We start from the raw sequence: 23,826 nt of genomic DNA, 5'->3' as shown, positions 1-23,826 counted from the left end.
TTTAAGATATCTGATATAACAAACTTTGTAATGGTTATACATGGTATCCTTTTTTATTCATTAATACAGGGCAATTCATCAAAATACACATAACTTTTCAACAAGAAACAATTTACCCTTTTACGGGACAAAATGTGAAGGTATTTATTTTTCATAGAATGGATATAACAAAGTTTATAAGCCGCTCTTAAATTTAAATTCATAAATTAAAACACCAACTTATAACATCTACTATAATCCTCAAATAGATATTTAAACACATTGCGTATATATCGGAATGTGCAAGGCCCGAATGGTTAAAAACGACAGCTATATATCATATTTTAGTTTTTATTTTTATTTTTCTAGCCCCATGCTTTTTTGTGAGCTGTGTCAATTTCTCAAATTATTGGGCTGGTTCTCGACGTGAATCAGGCCAGTTAATTTGATAAACCATTGTTTTTGGGTATACGAAGTGAAAAATATATATATTGAGCTTTTTTCGGGGACTTTCTTGAATCAATTTGATCCTTATTTGCAAAAAATTCTTCCCAAATCTCTCATTTGATCATTAATCCATCAATTTTTAAGTAGAAACAAGCTTGAAGTTTTTTATTTAGGTGGGGTTCTCCTCAACATCCTAATCCGCCTTTCCTTCTCTCGTAAATCTCAACTTAAAAATTTGAAATTTGTTCAAAATATTGCCGACCGAGCCGACTAGCAAAGCCTTGAGTAAATTGATTCAAAACATATTGATTTTAGTACATTTCAACACCCAAATTTTGGGTCTTATGAGAATCGATACTCTAATCCGCCATTCTTTTTTGTTCTCTCTCATACCACCAAATTGTTTCGAATGGTTCATAATTGATCCCACTACAAAGGCTCCATAAATTTATTGGATCAATTACAAAATTTGAAGATATCTAAGCTTTTTAATTATTATTTCTTTAAAAATGCCTCAAATATTTGAATAAGTTTTGTTCTATTATGGACAACTAATATTATGTTTAGTTTTGTTAGGGATTCTTCTCTAGTAGTATTGAACTGGTCCAGATAATTTTTGTTAATTTTCCCCTAATTTCTAATGAAAACGATATATTATTGCTCGGTTCTCTAATTTTTTTTGGAAAACAACACTTGAATTTTCTTGGAAACCTAATCCAGGATAATCTCATATGAAATTCCCTCTATTTTACGTTTTAAACTTAATCAATAAAAAGTTGGTGGAAAAGAGTAGGGTTCGTTGAATTACAGTATGGGAGAAGATCGATCTACGAGAATAGAGCTTCTCGTCATACACCATCGGCGGAGACGGCTAGAAAATTGTATAAAAACTAAGGAATGAAACCCAAAAAATTAAAGGGAAAATATAAAGAAAAAAACTAAATTGAAATTAAGTTATCCTGAGACTTTTTGATTTAGGGTTTCATAGTCTGCAGAGAATTGGGGTTTCACGACCTAGGGTTTCTAGGTTTGAATGGGGAAGACAATAGGCTCTATGATTTCTCTCTGGGCTAAGAGTTTAGAGTTAGGGTAGTCTCTTCTAAAAGAGACTAGAAGAGATTTCTATTAAGCTTCAATGGCTCCTAGATCCATTAGGAATAGGAGTTATGTAATATCTAGAAATCCTAGGGTTTTTAAGTTTCTAAGGCTGGTAGAATTTGATTGGACTCAAGAATCAATAATTTAATTTTGAGGCTAGTTGAACTCCCAAATCTTTGATAATCTATCCCCTAGAAGTGGAACTAGAGGGTGGACCCCTCGTCTTACAATACTAAATTGCCCCGGCAGCAATGTAGATGCATCGCTTGGCTAGCGACGCATCGCACATTGCTGGGCCTTGGCGACAACTTCGGAGGTCCTGTCCAATCTCCATGTTAGAGTTAAAAATTAAGTCTTCAAATATATCTCAAAAATAGATTTCTTAAGAGGCCCACATTTCTACATATGCGAGCTTGGCCACATAGAAACCGGATCCATTAAATTGAGGCATTTTTTGCCATGGTGCATCTGGGTTTCTTTCCTGTTTTCTGAAATCTCGTTTATCTCATTATGCACTAACTTATTTTAAATCTTACGAATTTGAAGGCACTTGTATTTAGATTTTTGTAACAAACAAAAAATAAATCAAATAAAAATGTCTAGAATCTTGTAAAAAAAATAAGTGTCTGGAATACAATTCTCCTGTGCTTCATATAACCATACTTGTCTCACATAACGCCATCTGCTCATATATTTTGCTTCTTGTGGTTAAAAAAATTATACAAAATTCAGTGACAAAAAAAAAACAAATTCACTGACACAAACAAAAAGCCATAAAATTATTGACCCTAAAACTTTCATCATTATCATTTCAGTTTTATCCCAACTATTTGGAAACAACATATGACCCTAAACTTTTATATAACAAATACATATAAAATATACATTAAAAATTTTCATGTCGGGCCAATGCTGCCCTAGGCCCTGACTTGAAAATAATTTTGGCATAATAGATCCAGCCTTGGTCCGCCCTGTTGGCATCATGTGGCCCAAACCCAACCCAAAGCTACACCTGCCCGGGTCCCTGGCAGCCATAGGCCTACTTGGTTGAAGCCACTTTGAGCTGTCTCATCCATTCAAGGTCAAACCGGCTCCTATATGTCGGTTGAGAAATATGAGCATTCTTTAATTTTAGGGTGTGGTTTCTCTTAAGTTGCAACCTTAAACAATCCAATTAAGGTGCACCTCCAAATTTTATCATAGCATGTAATTTCTGAAAATCTATTTTTATCTCTAATTATAAAAAACTAAGCTTAAAAAATGATTAAAATCAAGTAGATTTATAAACATGTGAAAATCTTGAAAATTGACGGTCTAGATAATGTGTTACAAGATGCACTATTTACATGACTCAAATTTTTTTGCTTTTTTCATATTCATATATCAATTAGAGGGTTTTTCATCATTAAAACACCATTTTCCGACGGATTTTTTAGGTGCATCTTTAATTATACGTTTTAAGGTTGCAACCTTATACAAACTTTTTCCTTAATTTTAATGGTTAGTTACTGAAATAATACCACCTTGATGTTTCTTTTGACAAAAATACCGCCTTGGTGATTCTCTAATTCCAAAATATCTTTCCAAGGGAAAGTAGCCAATTAGCCATACACCTGTGGCGCACAGAATACGATAAAACCATACGGATATCTGCCGTCTATTGTGATGACTAATGGTGGAGATCAACTGTAGCTGAGTGACTATCCACCCAGTAACATTGTTCAATCTCCACCATCCGTGATGCATAATACAGTATCTTCATCACAGCATATCATATACCATGGATATTTTTTTATTTATTAAAATATATTAAATATTTCGATTATTTAACATTTAAACTTAAGGTATCATTTGATGGGCTATTTGAAATTCAATCAAAAGAATGATGGGCAATTTGAAATTAGATAAAAAGATTTAGAATTTATATTAAATGGTACAAATAATAAGTGTAGTTTGATAAATTTCCCTTTTTTTCTTTATAAATTTTCCTTTCTTCTTTCTTTTAGCAAGCATACCATATTACTAATGCATGTTATACCGCTTATTTGCAATTGGTGTAGAGAGAGAGAGATGCCATGGCAATGCATGTTTGAAGTTTCAACCACTTCATTTTGAGAGAGAGAGAGAGAGAGAGATTCACTAAAAATAGAATGAAATGTCTAACGAGCATTCCGTCACCTCTTCAAGAAGCAAAGCAGATTTTTGAAGCACTTCATTTTCTTGCTCCAAAAACACAAAACTCCACTTTAATGGATAAAAACAAACGCAACCTCTCCTTTTCGTTGAGGGACTCCGCACCTTACTTATTTTCCCTTTCTAAACCAATGCAAACAAAAATCTCGACACACTTCCAAGTATTATTCCGGGCTTTTTTTTTCTTTTGTTTTTTTAATAAATTATCAGAAATAGATCTTAATTTTTTATTTATTAAAAAAGAACCTATACTTTTCTAAAACTCGTCTATATTTTTTTTTTTTACTTTTCACATTTTTTATCGAAATAGTATTCACGGTAGTCGTATTACTATAAACACATCGATATATACTCAGTACTATGATGAACTTAATATTTTGAGGCATCACATTACTTAAAATACCGTGATGAGGTTACCTGGCCAATCCTCATATCAATCACAAAAGCCATATGATGTTTCCTTGTCTCTCACATCAAATGAGAGTCGGCAGAACCCGTCCAATTAAGCCCATCACGATACTGAGTATAGCGTGATGCTTTCACGGTCATATGATTATGTAATTTTGGTAAAAAAAAAGGTGAAAAGTGAAAAAAAAAATAGTATAAACGATGTTTACGAAAATATAGGGTTTTTTCTAATAAACCAAAAACTAAAGTATATTTCGAAATAATTTCCCTTATTTTTTTTAAAGTGCCTAACTATCTTCTTTTTTTATCGGGCAGAGTCTTGAGTTCTAATCTTATAACTTCCCAAAACCATCCCATTTGTATACTCTCCCTCTTTTCACTTATGTTGGTTTTCTCTCTCTTGCTTTTAGTAGTTTCTCTCTCTCTCTCTCTTTCATTCATTTGTAAGCCATCCTATTTGTGTTCTCGCTCATTCGTATATACATGTTATCTCTCTCTTATTCATTGTATACAAACAAGACATGTTATCATTCTCTTATTCATTGTATACAAACAAGACCTGTTATCTCTCTCTTATTCATTGTATGCAAACAAGACATGTTATCTCTCTCTTATTCATTGTATACAAACAAGGTTTCTAGGAGAGGGGCCGATTCATCTATTTAAATGACATCTCTCTTAAATCTATTTTAGAAATGAATTTTAGATTTAATCTCTCTTAAATCTATTTTGGAAATCGATTTTACATTCAATATTTCAAAGAACGAAAATCTCAACCATGATGAGTGGGAACCATGAAAAAAATAAATTTTAAAAATAAAAACTAAAATTTTTTGACATAATTTGCGCAGTTGATTTTAAAATTTTTGGGGCCACTATTTTCTAACGTCCATCTCCAAAATAGATGTTAAATGCCTTAGGGAACACTGTTGTAGAAGTGCGTCCCCTAACACATGCACTACTTTCCTTTTTGTATATTCTCTCAACAAAAATCTGAAGTTTGTCTCTCTACTTCCAAGTTCTGATTCCTATTCTTTTTTTGATTTAACATTGCCTTTTCATCTTGTCAAACAAAGTCTAAGTTCTAACCTTATAATTTATAAAGGGAAAACCTATTATATTTGTCCACCCAGCTATATTAAATAACCTCAATTATAATTTCACACCAATGTACCATTTTATTTTATTTTTTTTCTACAAATTATTTTGATATCAAATTTGGAGTGTCTCACACTTCTAAAAAATAATAAAAAAAATTTATAAAATAAAATGACCAAAATACTTTTAAAAGTTTCAAGAATATTTTGATCACTTTATTTTTTAAAAAACATTTTTAATATTGTTTTTAGATGCATCACATTGAGATGATGACATGTACTAAATTTCATACTTACATAAGTTGTAAAAAATAAAATAAAATACTATGAGACACATGATCTAGATCAAACAGTCAGTGACTCACTGACTCACGAGTGATATTATTTGTATAGTCTCTCTCTCAACTTTCATGTTCATTTGCAGTGTTTTGAAACCTAGTTTGTTAGGGTGGATTGTTCATCCACATATCCTTGTTGAATTATTAGATTGATGATTCGGATGCGGTCAGTCCGAATCTGTGTTTTAAAGAAATATTGTACATAAAATAAATTAATAATTGAAATAGGGGTTCATGGGAATTTAATGGGACCTAAAAAAACCTTAGACAAACATAAAAAACAAAAAAAAAAAAAAAAAAAAAAAAAAAACCCGAGAAAAGGGGTATTAGGAAGAACATGGCCTAAATTGTAACATCGTTGAACATAATCAGTCGAATCATTTCCTATCCAAATCGGTGATCGAAATCCAAAAATCACTTAGTTTTAAAATACTGTTCATTTGTGTAAGTCATTTATTGTATATTTTTAGTGTGAAATGAATGGTCTAGATGATTTGTTACAATATGCATTATTTTTAAAACTTAAAATCTTATTTTATTTTTTCACAACCGTAATATCCAAGCTGAGATGATCGATTTAAAGATTTTTTAACCCTTAGAATGGAAAATGAGGTGAGGTTTTACTTATTTTGATTTGGATAGGGCTGCAGCACCATCAAACCATTCCTCTTTATAGTTAGCCCTAGAAGCCTAAAACAATTGGGAGAAACAAAGGCAGACAATGGCATTTTTCTAAGACTCATTTTTTACTACTTCACTGTGTTGCTTCTCTCTTATTGGTCCTTATTCTTTCAGATTTCCATGGACCCCATTTTACCCCTATATATTCGTCCATAAACCCTTCCCATTTTCGACGGCCATTTTTCTTTTACTTTCATATCTCCTCCTCTCGCCAAGTTCTCAGTCCATTGGCTTAAAGTTGCCCTACATTAGGGTTTCACCGTTAGGGTTTTCTCTGCGAGTCCTGGGGCTTGGGCAAGGATTTTGGTTTTTCTAGGGCTTCGGCTAGGGTTTTGGTTTTCAGCTACAAATGTAAGTTTTCTTATGCAATTTTGCTCAACAATTGCAGGTGGGGCTTTTTCTTGTACTGGGGTTTGTCTGTTTTTTTGTTTGTTTGGGGGTTTTTGCTGGAGGTTTTTAGGGTTTTGGGAGAAGCGAGTGGAATTGAAAGGGTTGGAGAACTAGGGCTTTTCAGCCATGGAAGCTGGGGCTGGGCGCGGTGAGCCATTGCCCATGCCATCACATTCAGGAAGAAAGGAGTGGAGGGCTGTTACAGAGAATTCGATTAGGGCAAGCCCTGTTAGCGAGGTTAGCTTCGAGTTTTGGCTGTCAATTTGGGTTTTCGTGTGCTATTTTTGTGCTCAAAGGACTGAGAATTTGTGGTGATTTTGGTCAGGAAATAGACCTATCGAAGCTGACTCAATCATCAGATGAGCGAACTATTTACGAGGTAATGCTTACCGTCTTCTACCTATGTTTTATTGTTTGGTTTTGAGATTGAAACATTGGTGTCAATGGATCTAGGGTAAAGCTTTGGAAAAGTGCAAAGACCTGGATTGTTTTAGGGCTTGAATACCTTTAACGGATTCTTACCTCCAATGCTCATTTTTCTATTGTTGATTTCTGTACTAAGACAGCGAGTACTTGGTTTGAAATTTGTTGTCTTTGATACTTTTTTTGGTGTTTTTTCCATCCATATATTGCTTTGTCTTTGTTCTGAAATTCATGCGGCATCATTATTGTTTCCTACTTCTGTAGTCCATGCATTTTATTTGAAATATTCTTGAATTTTGTCGTTTTCTCTACTTGTATAAGCCATTGTCTTACTTAAATGTATCTTTATTTTGTTTAAAAGTTTATGGGGCATTGATATTGTTTCCTACTTCTCTAATGCGGTTACTATTTCCCACTTTTTACACTTTGTTCCTACTTCAGTAAGCCATTACTTCCATTACTTCTCCAAACAAATGTGTGTTTTTTTGTTTTTTTTGTCTTTTGGGAAAAAACTTGGGTTATTGTTATTGTTTACAGCTATTGTAATGTAGTTACTGATTTCTACTTCTATAATCTTATGTCTTTCTTTTGCAAGGTACAGCAGGGATCAGGGCCCCTTGATGTCGATTTTTGTTCAATTACCATTGACAATGTCCCCAACGGTGACCCATTGCAACAACGCCTGCATGACATTTCTACTCAGAGGGAAGAGTTGCAACAAATGGAGATTGATCTTAGAGCAGAATTTATTGCGCGATCAGAGATCATGGAAATGCGAAAGAGCTTTGATGCACAGCTTAAAGAGCATGCCAACAATGCTGCCAAACTTAAGGTTCTTAATCCATTCTTTTTCTTTTTTGTCTATTGTTTAGTTTTTAAAATAGTGAACTATTTTTTATTTGTATTATTTTTGTGTTGTGGTACTATACTAGTTTATCATGACTTGAATTTCTTCAGTCATAGTCATCTATATTCATGAACTAGCTTCATGCTATGTTTTTCATTTATACCATTCTTTTTTTGTAATAGCTATGTGTTAGGTACCAAGGCATAACAATGCTGAAAGAGCGTGATATGTTTGAAATGAAACATATAAATCTTCATAATATCTTATGCTATGGGAAATTTGACTTTGATAGGAGCAACTCCAAGAAAGAGAACGGTGTTTACATGAGTTGGAGATGAAAATGGAAGAGAAAGAGAGGGAGCTCCGTGCTATTAAAATTGACAACGAAGCGGTGCGCTAAAATATTTTTCTCTTGGATCCTCTTCGTAGTGTTTATATAGCTGTCAAATATTAGTAAAATGTTGGTCTCAGTTCTTCCAATTTTCTTTTTTGGTGATAAGTTTATTATTTTTTTAGGTGTGGGCTAAAGAAGACCGTTTGAGGGAACAAAATAAAGAGCTAGCTACATTTCGGTATGTGCAAAAGTCTTTATTGGACAACTTCTTGCATACTTATTAATTTAGTATGTGGTAGTGTCAATTGAGGGTTCACTCGAGACCATGGAGTCCATAAATATTCTCAAACGATTTAGTCATCTCTAAATTCTAGGTAGTTTCAAAATATCAATATCTTAACTAAATGCTATCTTTGTTCCTTAAACTATGAACATATAGCAAAAATGAGGTTCTCATTAGAGTCGCAAGAGAAAACTGTAAAATTATTGAATACTCATTACAGTTGCTTCTTGCAGAAGAGAGCGTGATAACTCTGATGCTGAAAGGGCCCAACATCTTTCACAAATACATGAGCTAAAAGAGCATATCCAAGAGAAAGAAAGGCAATCCCAAGAAATGGAGGAACAGGTTATTCCTTTCTAAGTGCTTCTAATTTTATTTTATTAGAATTAGGTAATGGTGATTCAGACATCGACCTGACAGTACACATTCTCTCCTAATTGTGGAATATTATTTTATAAAATCTGATGTGCATGTAAATGCTTTACACTTATGCTTGTGGTTAATAATACCGAAAGACCTAACTTCCATGCATTCCACTGGATTTTGTGTTTCATTTCTTTCAAATTTTCAGTATGAACCTTCGCTGCTTTCCACGATAGTGTGGTTGACACCCTCAAACAACCGTTGAATTATTGTTGTAACCCATCTGGGAACTTCTCGATCGCTGGTCTGCTATCTTTTTTTTCGGCTAAAGGGCCTGTCATATTATATTTGTCCAGTTAATTTGAGAAGAGAACTTGCAATATAGCGAGTGACAGTAAAATAGTGTGCTGTTGCCTTTAGACCTCTTTTAGTCGATGCTTAATAGATTTTGTTTTATTTGTGACATCATGGGCCTCTTCTTCTGAGTCTTCACTAACATTCTGAAACTGCAATAGTTTTATCTTCTTCTTCTTCTTCTTCTTCTTCCTCTCTCTCTCTCTCTCTCTCTCTCTCTCTCTCTCTCTCGCTCTCTCTCTCTCTCTCTCTCGTATTTCACATTAAATTCATGCTGGATATTTAGTGAGTTTCTTTCGCTAGATTTTGCAGTTTGCCTTTTTAATATCCAAAGGTCTGTCTAAGTTGTTTAATTTTAATGGATTGGAACCTAGCTAGAAACGCTAGAAGGCTGCATGGGGAACGTGGGTGTCTAAAAATAAATATTTTGCAGCATAGAGCCGCACAAGAAGCTATTCTATACAAGGATGAACAATTAAGGGAGGCTCAAGCATGGGTTGCTAGAGCTCAGGAAATGGATGCATTGCAATCAACTGCCAACCATTCATTGCAAGCAGAACTGCGGGAGCGCACTGACCAATTTAACCAACTCTGGATTGGTTGTCAAAGACAGGTTGGCACTTTGATAGTATGCTTTAACAATTCTTTTTTATTTTTTTTCTGATTCCAGTTTTCATCATGTTCTTATTGAAGTTCAATTTTTTTTTCTTTTTTGTTTGTAAATCAATCCTTTTGGAAGCTTCAACATTTGGTTTTGTTAATTATAGTTGGCTGAGATGGAGAGGCATCATCTGCATACCATACAACAACTTCAATTAGAGTTGGCTGAGACCAGAGATAGGAATGGGAATTTCAGTGAGAATGGGAGAATATCCAGGGCAAACACGAAGGATACCACAGCATATCAAAACAAAGGAAATCAGTTTGATGCGAATGAAGCGAATGGCTTAAACGGTAACCTGGGAATTCTGACCAATGGGGATATAGAGAATGGATCACATTTTGTTCAGGCATCCGTTGCATCAACTCATGTAGGTTAAGAAGAACAAGTTTGCAATATTTAATGTTGTTTTTTTAATGTTCCATAGAGTTTGAATCCCACTAGGGCTCCTGAAACCGTGGAGAAGTTTCATACATGTTCTCCTTTCGTATTTTTATGTTCTTGGCAATGTTTTTATAGCTTAAATTTCTCTGCTTTTGAATCATGAAGAAATACACATGTCATTGGATTACGAAATGATGAGATCAAATATAAAGGCCTATTCCCTTGCCAAAGAGGGAGTGCGTTGAGAGGCCTTTCACTGTGGGATACATTACAATTCCCTAAAAACTGGTTTTGTGAATGGTTTTTTATTGGTTGTATTTTTGGTACAACTTGATTTATACCGTTTTGCTTTGGTTTCTTATTTATTGAAAGAAACTCCTCCTCTAGTCTTTAATAAAACGTACACTTAGGTCCTGTGTCATATGCACCTATGTCAGAATACACTGTGTGGTTCAACTAGATGTATACTGCCCCCCTTTTGAAGTTTCAGGGAAAAAAACACGAAAAAGAAAAGAAAAAAGGGATGATACAATTCCCAAGAGGAAAATGAAGGAAAATTCCGTTCATAATAAGAAAGTTTCAGAGTTCTAGTTCAATTGATGCTAACAGATGATTGTCATATTACTTTCTGATGCCCTTATCGAGTTTGAGCAAATTTTTAAAACACAGAATGCTTTTATTTGAGTGTCTTTTCCATGTCTTTCTCTAGTTAAGCAAAGGACAATGTAAAAAACTATGGTTTTCAGAGTTGTGATAATTAAGCAGACGAAGAGAGAGGTGGGGGGGGGTGGAGGGGCGTGAGCTTGATAGCTGTAAGAGAAACATACATTCTTTAGCCCAAACTGAGTACTTTATGCTGTAAATGGGATCCATTGAAGTGCAGTTCCGTGGACCTGAAGATTTATAATTGCATTTAGCTGCTATCTGGTCAAGTAACTGATTATAAACTATAGTTGAATACTTAGTTCCTTTGGAAGTTTAAGAGTTCTTAGTAGTACTTTCTGTTAATCTCATATTTAATGATCATTATAGACCTGCCTGCCTTTTCAACATTTTCTTTCTCTATGAGTCACTTGCCATGATCCCAATAACCATTCTGACTGCGTAAAAGCTGCACTGTTGCCTTGGCAGCTACTTCTTAGCATTGTATAATGACCATGTCCTTTTTTATCTCTTTTGAATCTGTCCGCCTTATCTATTTGTGATTTTCTGAGAATTACCAGTCAAAAGAAAGGAGGACCATCTCAACTTGGTTTTCTTGTTTTTTTGTTACAGGTTGAACATGCTCCTGGATTACCAGTTGTTCCACCTTCACTTATGAGTGTGAGTGCATTTCTACCACCTGGACAAGCTGCTTTACATCCATTTGTTATGCACCAGCATAATGTGGCTCCATCCATGCCATCAGCCAATTCACATATTACTCAGCCCCATGTTGGCCAGTTCCAGCCTATCTCAGCAGTACCATCCCATCAACATTGGCAGCATCAGCAGGTAGACATACATAATGGACTATCAATGTCGTCTGGTAAACATGGATAAGTAATTATTCTTTTTATTGTTAATCAAGGAAAACTACAAGAAACTAGACAGGCTTGAGAAAATTTTTATTAGTTTTGAGAAGATTTTTATGTGCTTTAAAAATATGATCAAATGGAAAAATTGGAAATGCTATGCGGTACCTGATCAGCAGATTGGATGCATTTAAGGTCAAACTGGATCCCAGAATGGTCCTCGATTCTTTTTAACTATAAAATTTAAAATGGACAAGAACCAATCTACAGATTTCCTCTAATCTTTTCTTTCCTAATGAAATTCTCTTAATTAGTTGTTCCAGTTAGTTAATTGAGTGATTATTGCAATTATCAAAACTACCCAGTTCTAGACCTCCTCTCGCTACCAGCAAATTTAGCCTATCGTTGTGTGTAACAGTCTGTTCCTTGGCTCGTGTTCAGTCATTATTGTTTGACTTGATCGAGCACTTTTGACGGGATACTGGAACAAATGATAGCATCTAGTTCAGGTTGAACTAGCACATTGAGTTACTTTGTTAATGTTTGGCTGGTACCTGATCCAGTCTAGTGTTTGAATTTGTTTTTTGTTAGTATCTACATTGTGCAGTATTTCATGCTTAGGTTTTTCTCTCTCTTTCTTAGGTGATAACTGAGACTCCTCAGATGACAATCCAGAACCAATATCATGTTTCCCAAACTGAGCATGGCCATTTAAGACCTGAGATGCATTTTGACTGTGATCCTTCTTTAGAAAGAAACTTGATCTCTTCAGACTACCTGGAAGCTCATTGCAATCCTGATCAGAAGTCTGGCCCCACCGTCATAATATCGAGTGAAGAAGAACAGGTAACGACCTCAACACGCTATTTATTTCCTTATGACCATACTTGGAATCCAACATGCAATTCATTGATATGGTGCTTATTTATTTAATTTTGAATGATTTTCCTAAGATACAGAAACTGGCTTTAAATCGTAGCATGGCATCTCAACAAGCAGATCATAACATTGAGGGGGCCTCTCAATTTCCTGACCAACTTGAGTTGTCAGAAAATACTTGCCAAAATGAACATAAGGTAACTGATAGTAAAGAAAAGGTTCTTGTTTCTTAATAAAAAAAAAAAGGAAAAAAGAAATGGTTCCTGTTTTCCTTTGTCTTCCTTAGAGCATTGGAGCACTGTTTAAGCCTTGAAGGAAAAAAAGAAAAGGCGAAATCATACTCTTCACCAGCTGATGGTATATAGGTTGGGATATTTATATCTCTTCTTTTTTGACACAACCAGGATGTTTCAGAAGGTATGGTACAACCACAAACAGCGGATGGGTCTAGAGGACTGGATTCCACTAATAGTGTTTCAGTTCCACAAGGTAGAGATAGAGATAAGAAGATAGTGGGAGGAGCCAACCAATCTAATGCGCAACAATCTTTGAGTGGTAGCCTGGAGAAATTGTCTATGCTGACTGTGTCTGATGCTCCAAATCAGACCAAAAATCCTAGGGATAATATTCCTGAAATTCCTCCCTCAAGTGTGACATCAGGTATAATGGGACCCGCAAAAGTTTTAGAATCCCAACTTCTCGATGAAAGATCCTTGTTATCATGTCTTGTGCGTGCAATTCCTGTGGGGGGCAGCGGTCGGATCAGAATAAGTACAACAGTAAGAGTTCTAATCAAATGAGAACCTCCTTTACTCCTTTAAGAGTTGCACCTGAATGTTTGCTCCTATGAGATTCACTCTGTATAGAACACTGTTGTACATCTGCCTCTGTTTTATGCAGCTTCTTACGAGACTTAGCAAAATGCTTGCACCTCTGCAATGGGATGACTATAAGCAGCGTCATGGGAGGCTGGAGGACTTTGTAGCTTGTCATCCACAAGTAAGGATCTTTATGGCTCTAAGTTTGGGTTGCAAATTCCAGGCTTTTAGTTAGAATTTGGTGTACTACTGTCCTATTGAAATCAAATCTGGCCTAAGTTTGCTGTAAAGTTGGAAATTATTTTACTGTATGTTTTCTTAGAGTAATCCATTTTTGGGCAACTAAAAAACAATGGTCCTTTTATCTAGGAAAAGAAAAAAAAGAATGTCCTTTCCTTCTCCTTGAAGGTTTGAAGCAAAATTCAGGCTGAAATCTAATTATAATTACTGTTCTCAGTCACATTTGAAAAAATTATTGTTCTCAGTCGATATTTTTTTTTTTTTGTGTTTTGACTGAAAGGAAAAAAAAATATCCTTAACCTTTACTTTGACCGCTCCCCTTGAAGATTCAAATTTCAAGCCCTGGGGCATGAAGCTTGAATTCACATTTGCTTAGAGAGATTCACTAACGGGTCTTCTTATTTAAGTTTTGCAATTTCATCCATTTCTCATCAAAGTTGACTTAGCATGAAAAATCTCATTTTTGCAATTTTTAGCTATTTGTCATTGAAGGTGACTTTATTCATCTACGAGAAGGAGCACATGCAATTATATCAGCAACAACAGCTGCAGCAAAAGTTGCGGCCGCAGCCGCTGCATCACCTGGTGGCTCAGGATTACTGCCAACAGTTGCTCTGACTCCTGTGGCACAAATTCGCCGCCCTAAAAGGAATTCATCCTTTGATCCCAACCCTCAAAACCCAAATTTAATGGGGAATACTGAAAATACCATGTTTACTAATCGTGCAATCGTGCAAGGAAAACCCCTGCAACTTATGGTAAAGCAGAACCAGAGTTTGAATGGTCATTCCAGTATTAAGATTTTGAGCAAACCAAGAGATCTTCAGGGGCAAAATGGGGCTTTGGCAGAAATGAGATCCAGCAGTTCAAGCTTAAATGCCACTGTTGGAAGTGGTGCTAGACCTGATAAAGGTGGATCTAATACTTTTCAAAGCAATGGGTCTAACAGTGGTGCAAATGGCATGAATCTCGGTACTAAGCAACAGGGAAGGTAATTAAGGTTAACTGTGTGGACACCTAATGATAATGCTATATACATTATTACGAAAACTTAATGTAATGCAGTGTGTCTGAGTTTCTTTGCATTTCTATTTTGTCACTTTATTTGATATTGAGATACATATTACTTTCAGGGTACCTGCTGCTTCGTTAAATGCGAAAAGATAGTACATGGGTGATTATGACCGATGTTGCTGATGAGGTGTTGCATCTTTTTTCCCTTTGAATTTTGTCTTATTTTTTCTTCTTTTGGATGCATTTTCATTAGTTAGAGACTCTTGCTTTGAGAGAGAATTTTGCTTTTGTTCGTCCTCCTGGTTTTCATTAGATGGTATGGAGCTACTCTTTTTATTTCTCTACATTCTTGGATGAATAATTGGTTTCTTTAGTAGAGTTCTATGGTCTCAATCTGAACATAGACTTTACTTCCATTTTGCATTTTGAGCCACCTTAATTTTCATTTTGGGGGAATAAATCCTAGAATGTATCAGAGAATGATTTAAATGCCAGAAAAAAAAAAAAAAAAAAAAAAAGGCTAGGGAAGCTTGTTTGGGCTTTTTGAACAATCTTCAGTGACGTGGGCCTTTGACCTCTCTCGTCCAAAATGTTATGTCTGCCCCTGAGCTGAAGCTTAAGGGACAAAGATTATTTTACTTATAAGATGCAAGTTAATGCTTTCTCTCTTTTTTTTTTTATCTTTTTCCTGGACAGATATTTGGGAGGCTTCGAACAACTCACGAGTATCATCTGCATACCTGTTACAAGGTCTGCAATTTTTTGATTGCAAGGAATGGTTTCCTTGAAGGCATGAATCCTGTGCTCTTCTTCTAATTCTATTATCAACTGGTTGGCATCCCTATTTGGTGAATCAATTGGGATATTTTGATTGAGTTTCAAGCCTAAGCTTTCCCTTTTGTATGAAGCAAAAGGTTTGTTTTGTTACCTCTATTTTTGAGTATGGATATATGAGGAGATGAAAATTGATGTGATATTCATGGCTAGGTGTGTCCTTTTTGATGTAACATGTGAAAAATTGGGAAAGGCTTATTCTCTTTGTTGACACAATTTGATTGAATTTCGCTTGCATTGATTGGAGGTTTGTGTTTGATTTGATAGTCTCTTGTCACTTTTTCCTTTACTTCTCCAGCATTTTTCTTTGACATCTTGAATTTTATGTTTTAAGGTTTTTAGCATTATTTTATGGACATATATGATACGAATTCTTTGATTAGATGAGTTTAACAACTTAACATTTTTGCAGAAATGTCATTTCTGGAGAAAGTTCACAGAAAGGATTAACTTTATACTACAATAGTAAGGCGCTCTTAAAAAACCCCTCTGAAAAAAGTTGTTCTAGCATTGGAAATCCCTTCAATTTATCATTTCAACCTTGTGATGTATGGAAATGAAAAAAAATGATTTAAATTTTTTAAAAATAGTGTATCTTGTAACATATTATTTGGATCATTCATTTCTTTGGAGCTTTAAATTTTACAATTTGGCTTGGAAATGCATTTGTATGTTATTTGTAGGAGTTTATGGCACTGGAGCTGCGTATATTATATGTTCCCGTATGAGCGTACCATACATTTATATGTTCCTGCAGGAGCATACCGTACATTTACTTTTTGAGCAGAAGAGTAGTTTGTGAAGATTTTTTATTTTTTTTTTGTGATAGCAAAAATTTTGGGAACAATCAAGATGATTATCTTCAAAATAAGAACGTTTGAATTTTTGATTTTCTGGCACTGAAAAAATGGACGGTTTTTATACAACTTTAAAGCGTTATTTATTTTCAAGCCCATGGAGAATGCAACGAGTTCTTTTATTGACATATGGGTTGAAGATGTTGAATCCCTAAAATCGGGGGTCCTAAAAGTACTCCTAGATTGGGTTTTGCCAAAGGGAGTAATTAGATAGCATGTTCCCTCTAAAGCATAAAATCTTTTGGTTTATCCAAATAGCCATGAGGGATGAACTTTTTACCATTCTACTCATCATTTGACTCATATCTTTTGATTTAATTTTCAAAACATCCATCATTGGCACGTGATTTTGAGTTGGAGTGGTTGCAATTGGGTAAAATGTTGAAAGTTTGTCTGAGGTTGCAACTTGATATTATCATTGAAGTATTGAAGCAAGGTGCACCTCATAAATCCTCCGAAGGGAGTGTTCTCACGTTGGAGAATCCTCCAATTGATAATCTGGACATCAAGATGAGTGCATTATAAAATAAAAAAAATTGAAGTCATGAACAATCCAATTAAGGTGCACCTTCAAATTTTACCAACATATAATTTGATGTAAAATAATTTTAGGAGTATCTCAAAATCTATTATTATATCTAATTATAAAATTTTAAACTAAAAAAATAATTAAAATCAAGTAGATCTATAAACATATAAAAATATTGAAAATAGACGGTCTAAGTAAATATGTTGTAAAATGCACAATTTTTGAGACTCAAAATCCATTTTTCATAGTCATACATTTTGATGTCGAGATGATCAATTAGAGGGTTTTTCAATATTAAAGCAACTTTTTCTGAGGGATTTTTGAGGTGCATTCGTAGTTCTACATTTTAAGGTTGCAACTTTATATAAATTTTTTTCTTATTTAAATAGTCTACTTTCAAGATTTTTTAAGTGTATATAAATCAACTCTATGTGTAAACTTTGTGCAAATTTGAATTTCATAATTAAGGTTGAAAATAGATTTTCAAACCATTATAAAATTTCCATCATCAAAATTACATCTTCAAACAAATTTTAGAGGTGCGCCTTCTTCTACGATGGTGCCTTTTACAAACCTCATCCACAAGGAAAAAAAAAAAAATGTTTACGTGGAAGTAAGGTGCACTCAAAGCTCCTGGGCTGAAAATGGCAGGAGGGCGTCATTAGTTCCTCGACCTTTGAATCAAATGTTTTTACTTAGCTTTATGTCTCTTCAGATCGTTAGATTTCTTCTATGTAACTTCTACACCATCACCATTCACCAAGAACTTGATCTCCTCCACTGCTTCTATTAATTATTCCGGAGCATGATCTGCCGCGAGATGATGCAGAAAAGCTTGCAAAACTATTGCCCTAAGATTGATATCAAAATTGGATATGTTTTTTATTGCGACAGAATAGGTGGATTTTTTTCTTTTTGTTTCTGTCAAATCTCTTGTATGTTTATCCTCCGATCACTTGCCCATTTTTTTCAATACGGGGAGTCTCAGAGGTGGGCCTAAACCTTTTAAATGTGAATTAAGTTGGCTGGAAGATAAAGAGGTGCTTGATCTTATTAGTAGAACTTGGTTAAATACTGAGGTTGGTGGCTCAATGGATTTCCAACTTTACAAAAATTGTTGAATGTCAAACATAAACTAATTGCGTAAAAGAAAGAGAATAAGATTAATTTAAAGGCTACGACTGAGAGGATTCTAGCTGAGATTGAGGTGCTGGATCTTAACACTCAAGTGAATGGTATGCTTATGGAGCAAGCAGTGATTGAACGTAGTGTGAACTTAAGGAGTTAGAGGAGTTACGGAGATCGGAAGAAATTTATTGGAAACAAAGATCGAGAAATAAGTGGTTGAAGGAAACAGACCTTAACACTAAGTATTTCCATGCTATTGCTAGTGCTATGAGAAAACAGAATGATATTTCGGGTCTTATCATTCATGGGATAGATTCTGATGATGGTGCTACTATGGAGTTAAGAATTATACAACATTTCAAGAATGCCTTTTCTAAGGAGGTGACCTTGAATCTCAATTTCGCTAATGTTCTTTTTAAGACGTTGGATGTGGAGTGTATAGAGTTGTTGGAGAAGGAGATCACCATTGAGGAAGTAAAAAATGCAGTTTTTGCAATGCCCGGTGATAAGGCGCCAGTTACAGATGGTTTCCCTTTAAGTTTTTTCCATAAATTTTGGAATATTGTTAAAGATGAATTACTGCTGCTAGTCAAAGAATTCTTCATTAGAGGTCACATTTTTAAAAGAATTAACTCAACTTTTCTAGCCTTGATTCCAAAAAAATATGTGATGTCTGAGCTTATAGATATCAGACTCATCAGTTTGTTGTCGAGTATTTATAAAATTATTGTTAAAATTCTTGCTGGCGCCACAAAGGGGTTCTTCTTTTCCTCATCTCAACCTCACAATTTGCTTTTATTCAGGACTCTTAAATTACTGATAGTGTCCTAGTGGCGCAAGAATATATTCATTCTCGAGTGTTGAGTAAGAAGCTAGGAGTTTTGCTGAAACTAGATATAGAAAGGCACATGATAGAGTGAAGTAGGCGGTGTTGTTAGAGATTTATGAAGTTGATGGGTTTTATAGTGAGATGGAGGAGTTGGATTTATGGCTGCCTTTCTTCAGCCCATTTCTCTGTTCTCGTTAAAGAGAGTCCCATTGGCTTTTTCATTGCCTCTAGAAGTCTTCACCAAAGTGATCCACTTTCTTAATTCTTATTTACCATTTATGCATAGTATTTGAGCTTAATGTTGACTAGAGTGAAAAGGGTGGGAGCCTTTTCGGGATTCAAGATTGCAAATTCCAATATTACGGTCTCCCACTTACAATAGGCTGATGATACACTTATTTTTTGTGATGTAGAGGCACTGCATTTGGGTAATATCATAAGGTTTCTTGAAATTTACGAAGTGACCCTGGGGATCAAAATTAATTTCCATAAGTCATCCCTGATGGGTATAAATTGTACAGAATCTTTGGTGAATTGTCTGGCTGTTGTAATGGGATGTAAGGTGGGTTCTTTCCCAATTACATATTTGGGTTTACCAATTTCAGATTCAAAATGTTCTGTTGCGGTTTGGGATAGGATAATTGAGAGGGTGCAAGACAAACTTGATCTTTGGAAGCATAAATATCTATCATTGGGAGGTAGGGTTACGTTTTTAAGATCATGTTTGACCAACCTTCTGGTGTGCCAGATGTCGGTGATCTAAATTCCAACTTTGGTAGGGAAAAGAATTGAAAGGATGATGAGAGATTTTTTGTGGGGTTCGTATGGAGAGAACATGAAATTCTATTTGTTAAAATGGGATAGAGTTTGTACCCCCAAGCGTGAACGTGAATTGGGTATTCGGAATGTTAGAATGTTTAACCGAGCTCTCTTGTATAAATGGTGGTGACGCAGCACACACTTGAAAGATCATTTTTGGTACCAAGTTTTGGTTTCCAAATATTGAATGGATTGTTATGATTTATGGCCTTGGTGGTGGTCGAGGTAAGGAGACGTCTTATATGTGGCGAGCTATTTAAAACTGCAGCCCATGATTTCTGGTTATTTTAGGTAGAATGTTGGAAGTGGTCAACATGTTTTGTTTTGGCATCACAAATGGTTTGGGGATTTTCCTCTTAAATCTGCTTTCCCTGATTTGTTCCCTATGGATGCTAACCCAAATATTTTGATTTGTTCTCTCAGATATAGGCGTTTAAATAATTTGCTATCATCCCAGTGGTACTTGCTGATGGAACTCCTGGACAAAGTGTATATTTCACAAGATGCAGATGATATGTTAGTAGGAGAGATTGAATGCGATGGTAACTTCTTTGTAAAATATTGCTATAATTTGTTTTTCCATGATCGGTAGAGATGGCCATGTCCTAATATTGCTTAGATATGAAAATTGCCAATACCCCATAAGATTCAAGTATTTATTTGGTTGACTGCGCAGGACAAAATCTTGACTATTGAAATGGATAAGATTCTGTCAAACATTTGTTTACTTTGTAAACAAGACGAGAAATCAGTAGCTCATCTTTTGATCCGCTGCTCATTTACTTCACGAATTTGGCATTGATTGATGGACTTGGTAAGAGTTTCCCTAGTGTTGCCTCTTAGTTTGCTTAATTTTGTTGCTCAATTCATGTTCCCCTTTTTGCCTAAAGTTGGTGGTGTAATATGGAAAATTGCAAAAGGGGTGATCCTGTGGGAAGTTTGGAAGGAGAGAAATAGGAAAAAGAACTTTTGAGGGATCTGCTTTGCTGTTTGACAAGTTAATCCATTTAATCAAACTTTCTATTTGGTCAAATCTCTCGGTGTCCAAGGAGGGATGTGGGATCTCAAAAGTTGATGTTATGGTTAATCTCTCTAATATGTTTTCTCTTGGCGTGAGTAGATGTCGACCTAAATGATTGTGGTTTGCTCCGCCTACGGGTTGTCTGAAGCTAAATTTTGATGGGAGCTCTTTTGGGAACCTGAGCCCTGCTGGTATTGGTGGTGTTATTCGTGATTGTTTTAAAAATATTGTTTTATCTTATGCGGGACCAATTGGTACGGCTACTATTAATTTTGTGGAATTAAGTGCCTTGCTTAGGGGTGTGAATATTTTCATAGAAAGAAGCTTGGGGACCAGCTGTTTAATTGAAAGAGACTCTTTTAATGTTATTAGAAAGTGCAAAAAAGAGCAAAAAATTCCATGGGAACTTTGATCTTTATGATTATAGGCTATGGATGCTATTGCATATATATCTGTATTTTTGTCCCATGTTTACTGTGAAGTTAATAATGTTGCTGATATGTTAGTAAAGGGCAATATTTCTTTTGGTTCTTTTACTATTTTTGATGATGTAATTTCTTTTTAAGTTATTAAATTTTTTTTTGAAAGTTGGTAAAAAATAATCTATTGCCCTAAAAAGATTCACACGTATCTTTCCCCATTAAATAACACTATAAAACCATTAAAAAGTAGCAAGTAAACCTCCTATCCAATGGTTTAAAAAACGGATCGGTGACCCGGATCGGGCTTCCAAAAAACCGATCCGGATCGGCGAATCGGCCGTCCGGATCGGGAATCGGGTGAATCGGTCATAATAAAGCTTAAAAAAAATCCGAAAAAATTATTAAAATTCATTATAAATATTGTTTTTTAAGAATTCAATAAGAAATGAGGGTACTCCATTAAGAAATTTCATGTTTTTGAATGAATATACGAATATTGATATGTTCTTTCCCTGCATGAATCACCATTCAGCATTTAATTTACATCACACAAAAGGATAAACATATAATTATCATGGAATAAGTATATCAACATACATGGACTACAATAAAGCATAAAATTAGTAACATATGATATAAAAATAAAATGATAGACGACGTTATTGTTCTTCTTGGTCACGCTGGTGCCATTGATTGAATTCGTTTAACAATTCGTTGATTCGATCTAAAAACGAATCATCGACATTAACAGGCGTCTGACTATTCCCAAATCTCTGAGTGTTAGTGTTTTGTTGTGTTCCCAATCTAAAATCCCCGAAGATTGTCCATCCTTCATGCTCACCTGTACTGTCGTGCTCATCCCTACACTGTTGCTGAATAATATGGCTGGGATAGGGCGGCCTCAGAATCATCATCTCTCTCATTTTCTCTTTGAATAATATGGATTAAAAAAAAAAATAACAAATTTTCAAAAAAACTGATCATGGATTAAAAAAAAAATCACAAATTTTCAAAAAATTCTGTCATGGATTACAAAAAAAAATTCGATCATGGATTAAAAAAAAAAAATCACAAATTTTCAAAAAATTCTATCATGGATTACAAAAAAAAACAAAAAAAAAAAAACAAAAAATTCAATCGTGGATTACAAAAAAAGAAAAAAACAATTCGATCATGGGTTACAAAAAATTCAATCATGGATTACAACAAACTCTATCATGAGTTACAAAAAAAGCAAAAAACAAAAAATTCGATCATGGATTACAAAAAAAAAACAAACATTTCGATCATGGATTACAAAAAAAAAACAAACATTTCGATCATATATTACAAAACATTCGATCATGGATTACAAAAAATTCTATCATGGGTTACAAAAAAAAAAAAAAAACAAAAAATTCGATCATGGATTACAAGAAAAAAAACAAACATTTCGATCATGGATTACAAAAAATTCGATCATGGATTACAAAAAATTTTATCATGGGTTACACAAAAAAAAAAAAAAGCAAAAAATTCGATCATGGATTAAAAAAAAAAAAAAAACAATTCGATCATGGATTACAAAAAAATCGATCAAGTATTACAAAAAAAAAAAAAAAAAAAAAAAAAAAAAAAAAAAAAAAAAAAAAAAAAAAAAAAAATCCGTACTTGACTCGCCGATTCACTGATCGGGCTCGTCGATTCCGTACAGTGAATCGACGAGTCACTGTACAGAATCGTCTGGTTCTCTCTAGAACCGGATGATTCCCGTTTTTTTCGTCGCCTATCAATAACTAAAGGGTGACGTTTGCAAAAGGCCGCAAAACCTTAAACAATCGAGGTAAGACACATCCCTCTAAACTTTGTCACAAGATTCAATTTTGGTGTCAAATTTTTTTAAGATGGCCTGAAAATTTATTTTCACCTTTTAATATAAAATTTTAAATTAAAAAATGATTCACATCAAGTAGATATGTAAATACATGGAAATTTTGAAAATAGACGGTCGAGATAATATGTTGCAACATGTATTATTTTTGGGATTCGAAATATTTGTTTATTTCTATATTCATACATCTCGATGTTAAGATAATTCATTAGATAGTTTGTACAAACAAACATCTAGATACAAAAAGAGAGCATGGTGAATAAAATTAAAAGAATTTTATGTCGATTTCAATATAGTTTTATAATAAAACCCACAAAATATAAATTCTACATTAACAAGTCATTAATTTGGCACACTTATTTCTTTCTTTCTCTCTCCCAATTAGGCAAGAGATAGATCATGAATCAATGGGTATGAGAGTGATGTGTTTTAGGAAAAGGTGGGCAGGTTGGGTTCAGACTTGAGAGAGAGAGAATATTATTTGATTCAGTGCATAAGAGAGATTCCATTGTAGAGATGTGATAGGAGTTGTGATGTTTAAGACGATAATATATACACAAAAAATTAGATTTAGTGCAAGGGTGAAAATGTTTGTGTATGTATGGGGTATGCGACAATAAGAGAGATTGAGTCGTCATCTAGAGAGAAATTGATGATGGATGAAAGAGAGCATGTAGGGAAATAATTGGTGATGAGAGAGATCCTCTTAACAAAAAGAATACATGGGTGAAAGAGAGATGCTAATAGATGGAAAATTTGGGGATGAGAGAGA

At 34.5% G+C, this 23,826-nt stretch overlaps 1 protein-coding gene across 6 annotated transcripts; it reads left to right on the top strand.

Moving 5' to 3' along the window:
- Positions 1 to 6,321: 6,321 nt before the first annotated feature.
- Positions 6,322 to 15,843, top strand: LOC18435425 (RNA polymerase II degradation factor). Of its 6 annotated transcripts, none has more exons than XM_088853970.1 (16): positions 6,322 to 6,868; positions 6,957 to 7,010; positions 7,659 to 7,886; positions 8,194 to 8,292; positions 8,418 to 8,473; positions 8,752 to 8,863; positions 9,669 to 9,848; positions 10,003 to 10,266; positions 11,556 to 11,774; positions 12,437 to 12,640; positions 12,754 to 12,870; positions 13,078 to 13,452; positions 13,574 to 13,672; positions 14,208 to 14,722; positions 14,865 to 14,932; positions 15,442 to 15,843. In XM_088853970.1, the coding sequence occupies exons 1-15, from the start codon at positions 6,758 to 6,760 to the stop codon at positions 14,896 to 14,898; spliced, it is 2,667 nt and encodes an 888-aa protein (XP_088710096.1). In that variant the 5' UTR covers positions 6,322 to 6,757; the 3' UTR covers positions 14,899 to 14,932; positions 15,442 to 15,843. The 6 variants fall into 6 exon arrangements, with proteins under 6 accessions (XP_088710096.1, XP_011623813.1, XP_088710095.1 ...); XM_011625511.3 differs by having other exon boundaries at positions 12,748 to 12,870; XM_088853969.1 differs by having other exon boundaries at positions 7,656 to 7,886.
- Positions 15,844 to 23,826: the final 7,983 nt, after the last annotated feature.

Source organism: Amborella trichopoda, chromosome 12, assembly GCF_054954075.1.
Source record: "Amborella trichopoda isolate Santa Cruz 75 chromosome 12, AtrichopodaSantaCruz75HAP2 v2.0, whole genome shotgun sequence".
Lineage (NCBI taxonomy): Eukaryota > Viridiplantae > Streptophyta > Magnoliopsida > Amborellales > Amborellaceae > Amborella > Amborella trichopoda.
The sequence above is the reverse complement of the archived record's forward strand: the minus strand, read 5'-3'. Positions and strand labels throughout refer to the sequence as shown.

Bases quoted from the DNA above. Each gene is read 5' to 3' on its own strand.
- LOC18435425 (XM_006845470.4), top strand. From the start codon at position 6,758: ATGGAAGCTGGGGCTGGGCGCGGTGAGCCATTGCCCATGCCATCACAT. The intron at 6,869-6,956 runs GTTAGCTTCGAG...GATTTTGGTCAG, and splicing joins GGGCAAGCCCTGTTAGCGAG to GAAATAGACCTATCGAAGCT. The intron at 13,453-13,573 runs GTAAGAGTTCTA...TGTTTTATGCAG, and splicing joins GGATCAGAATAAGTACAACA to CTTCTTACGAGACTTAGCAA.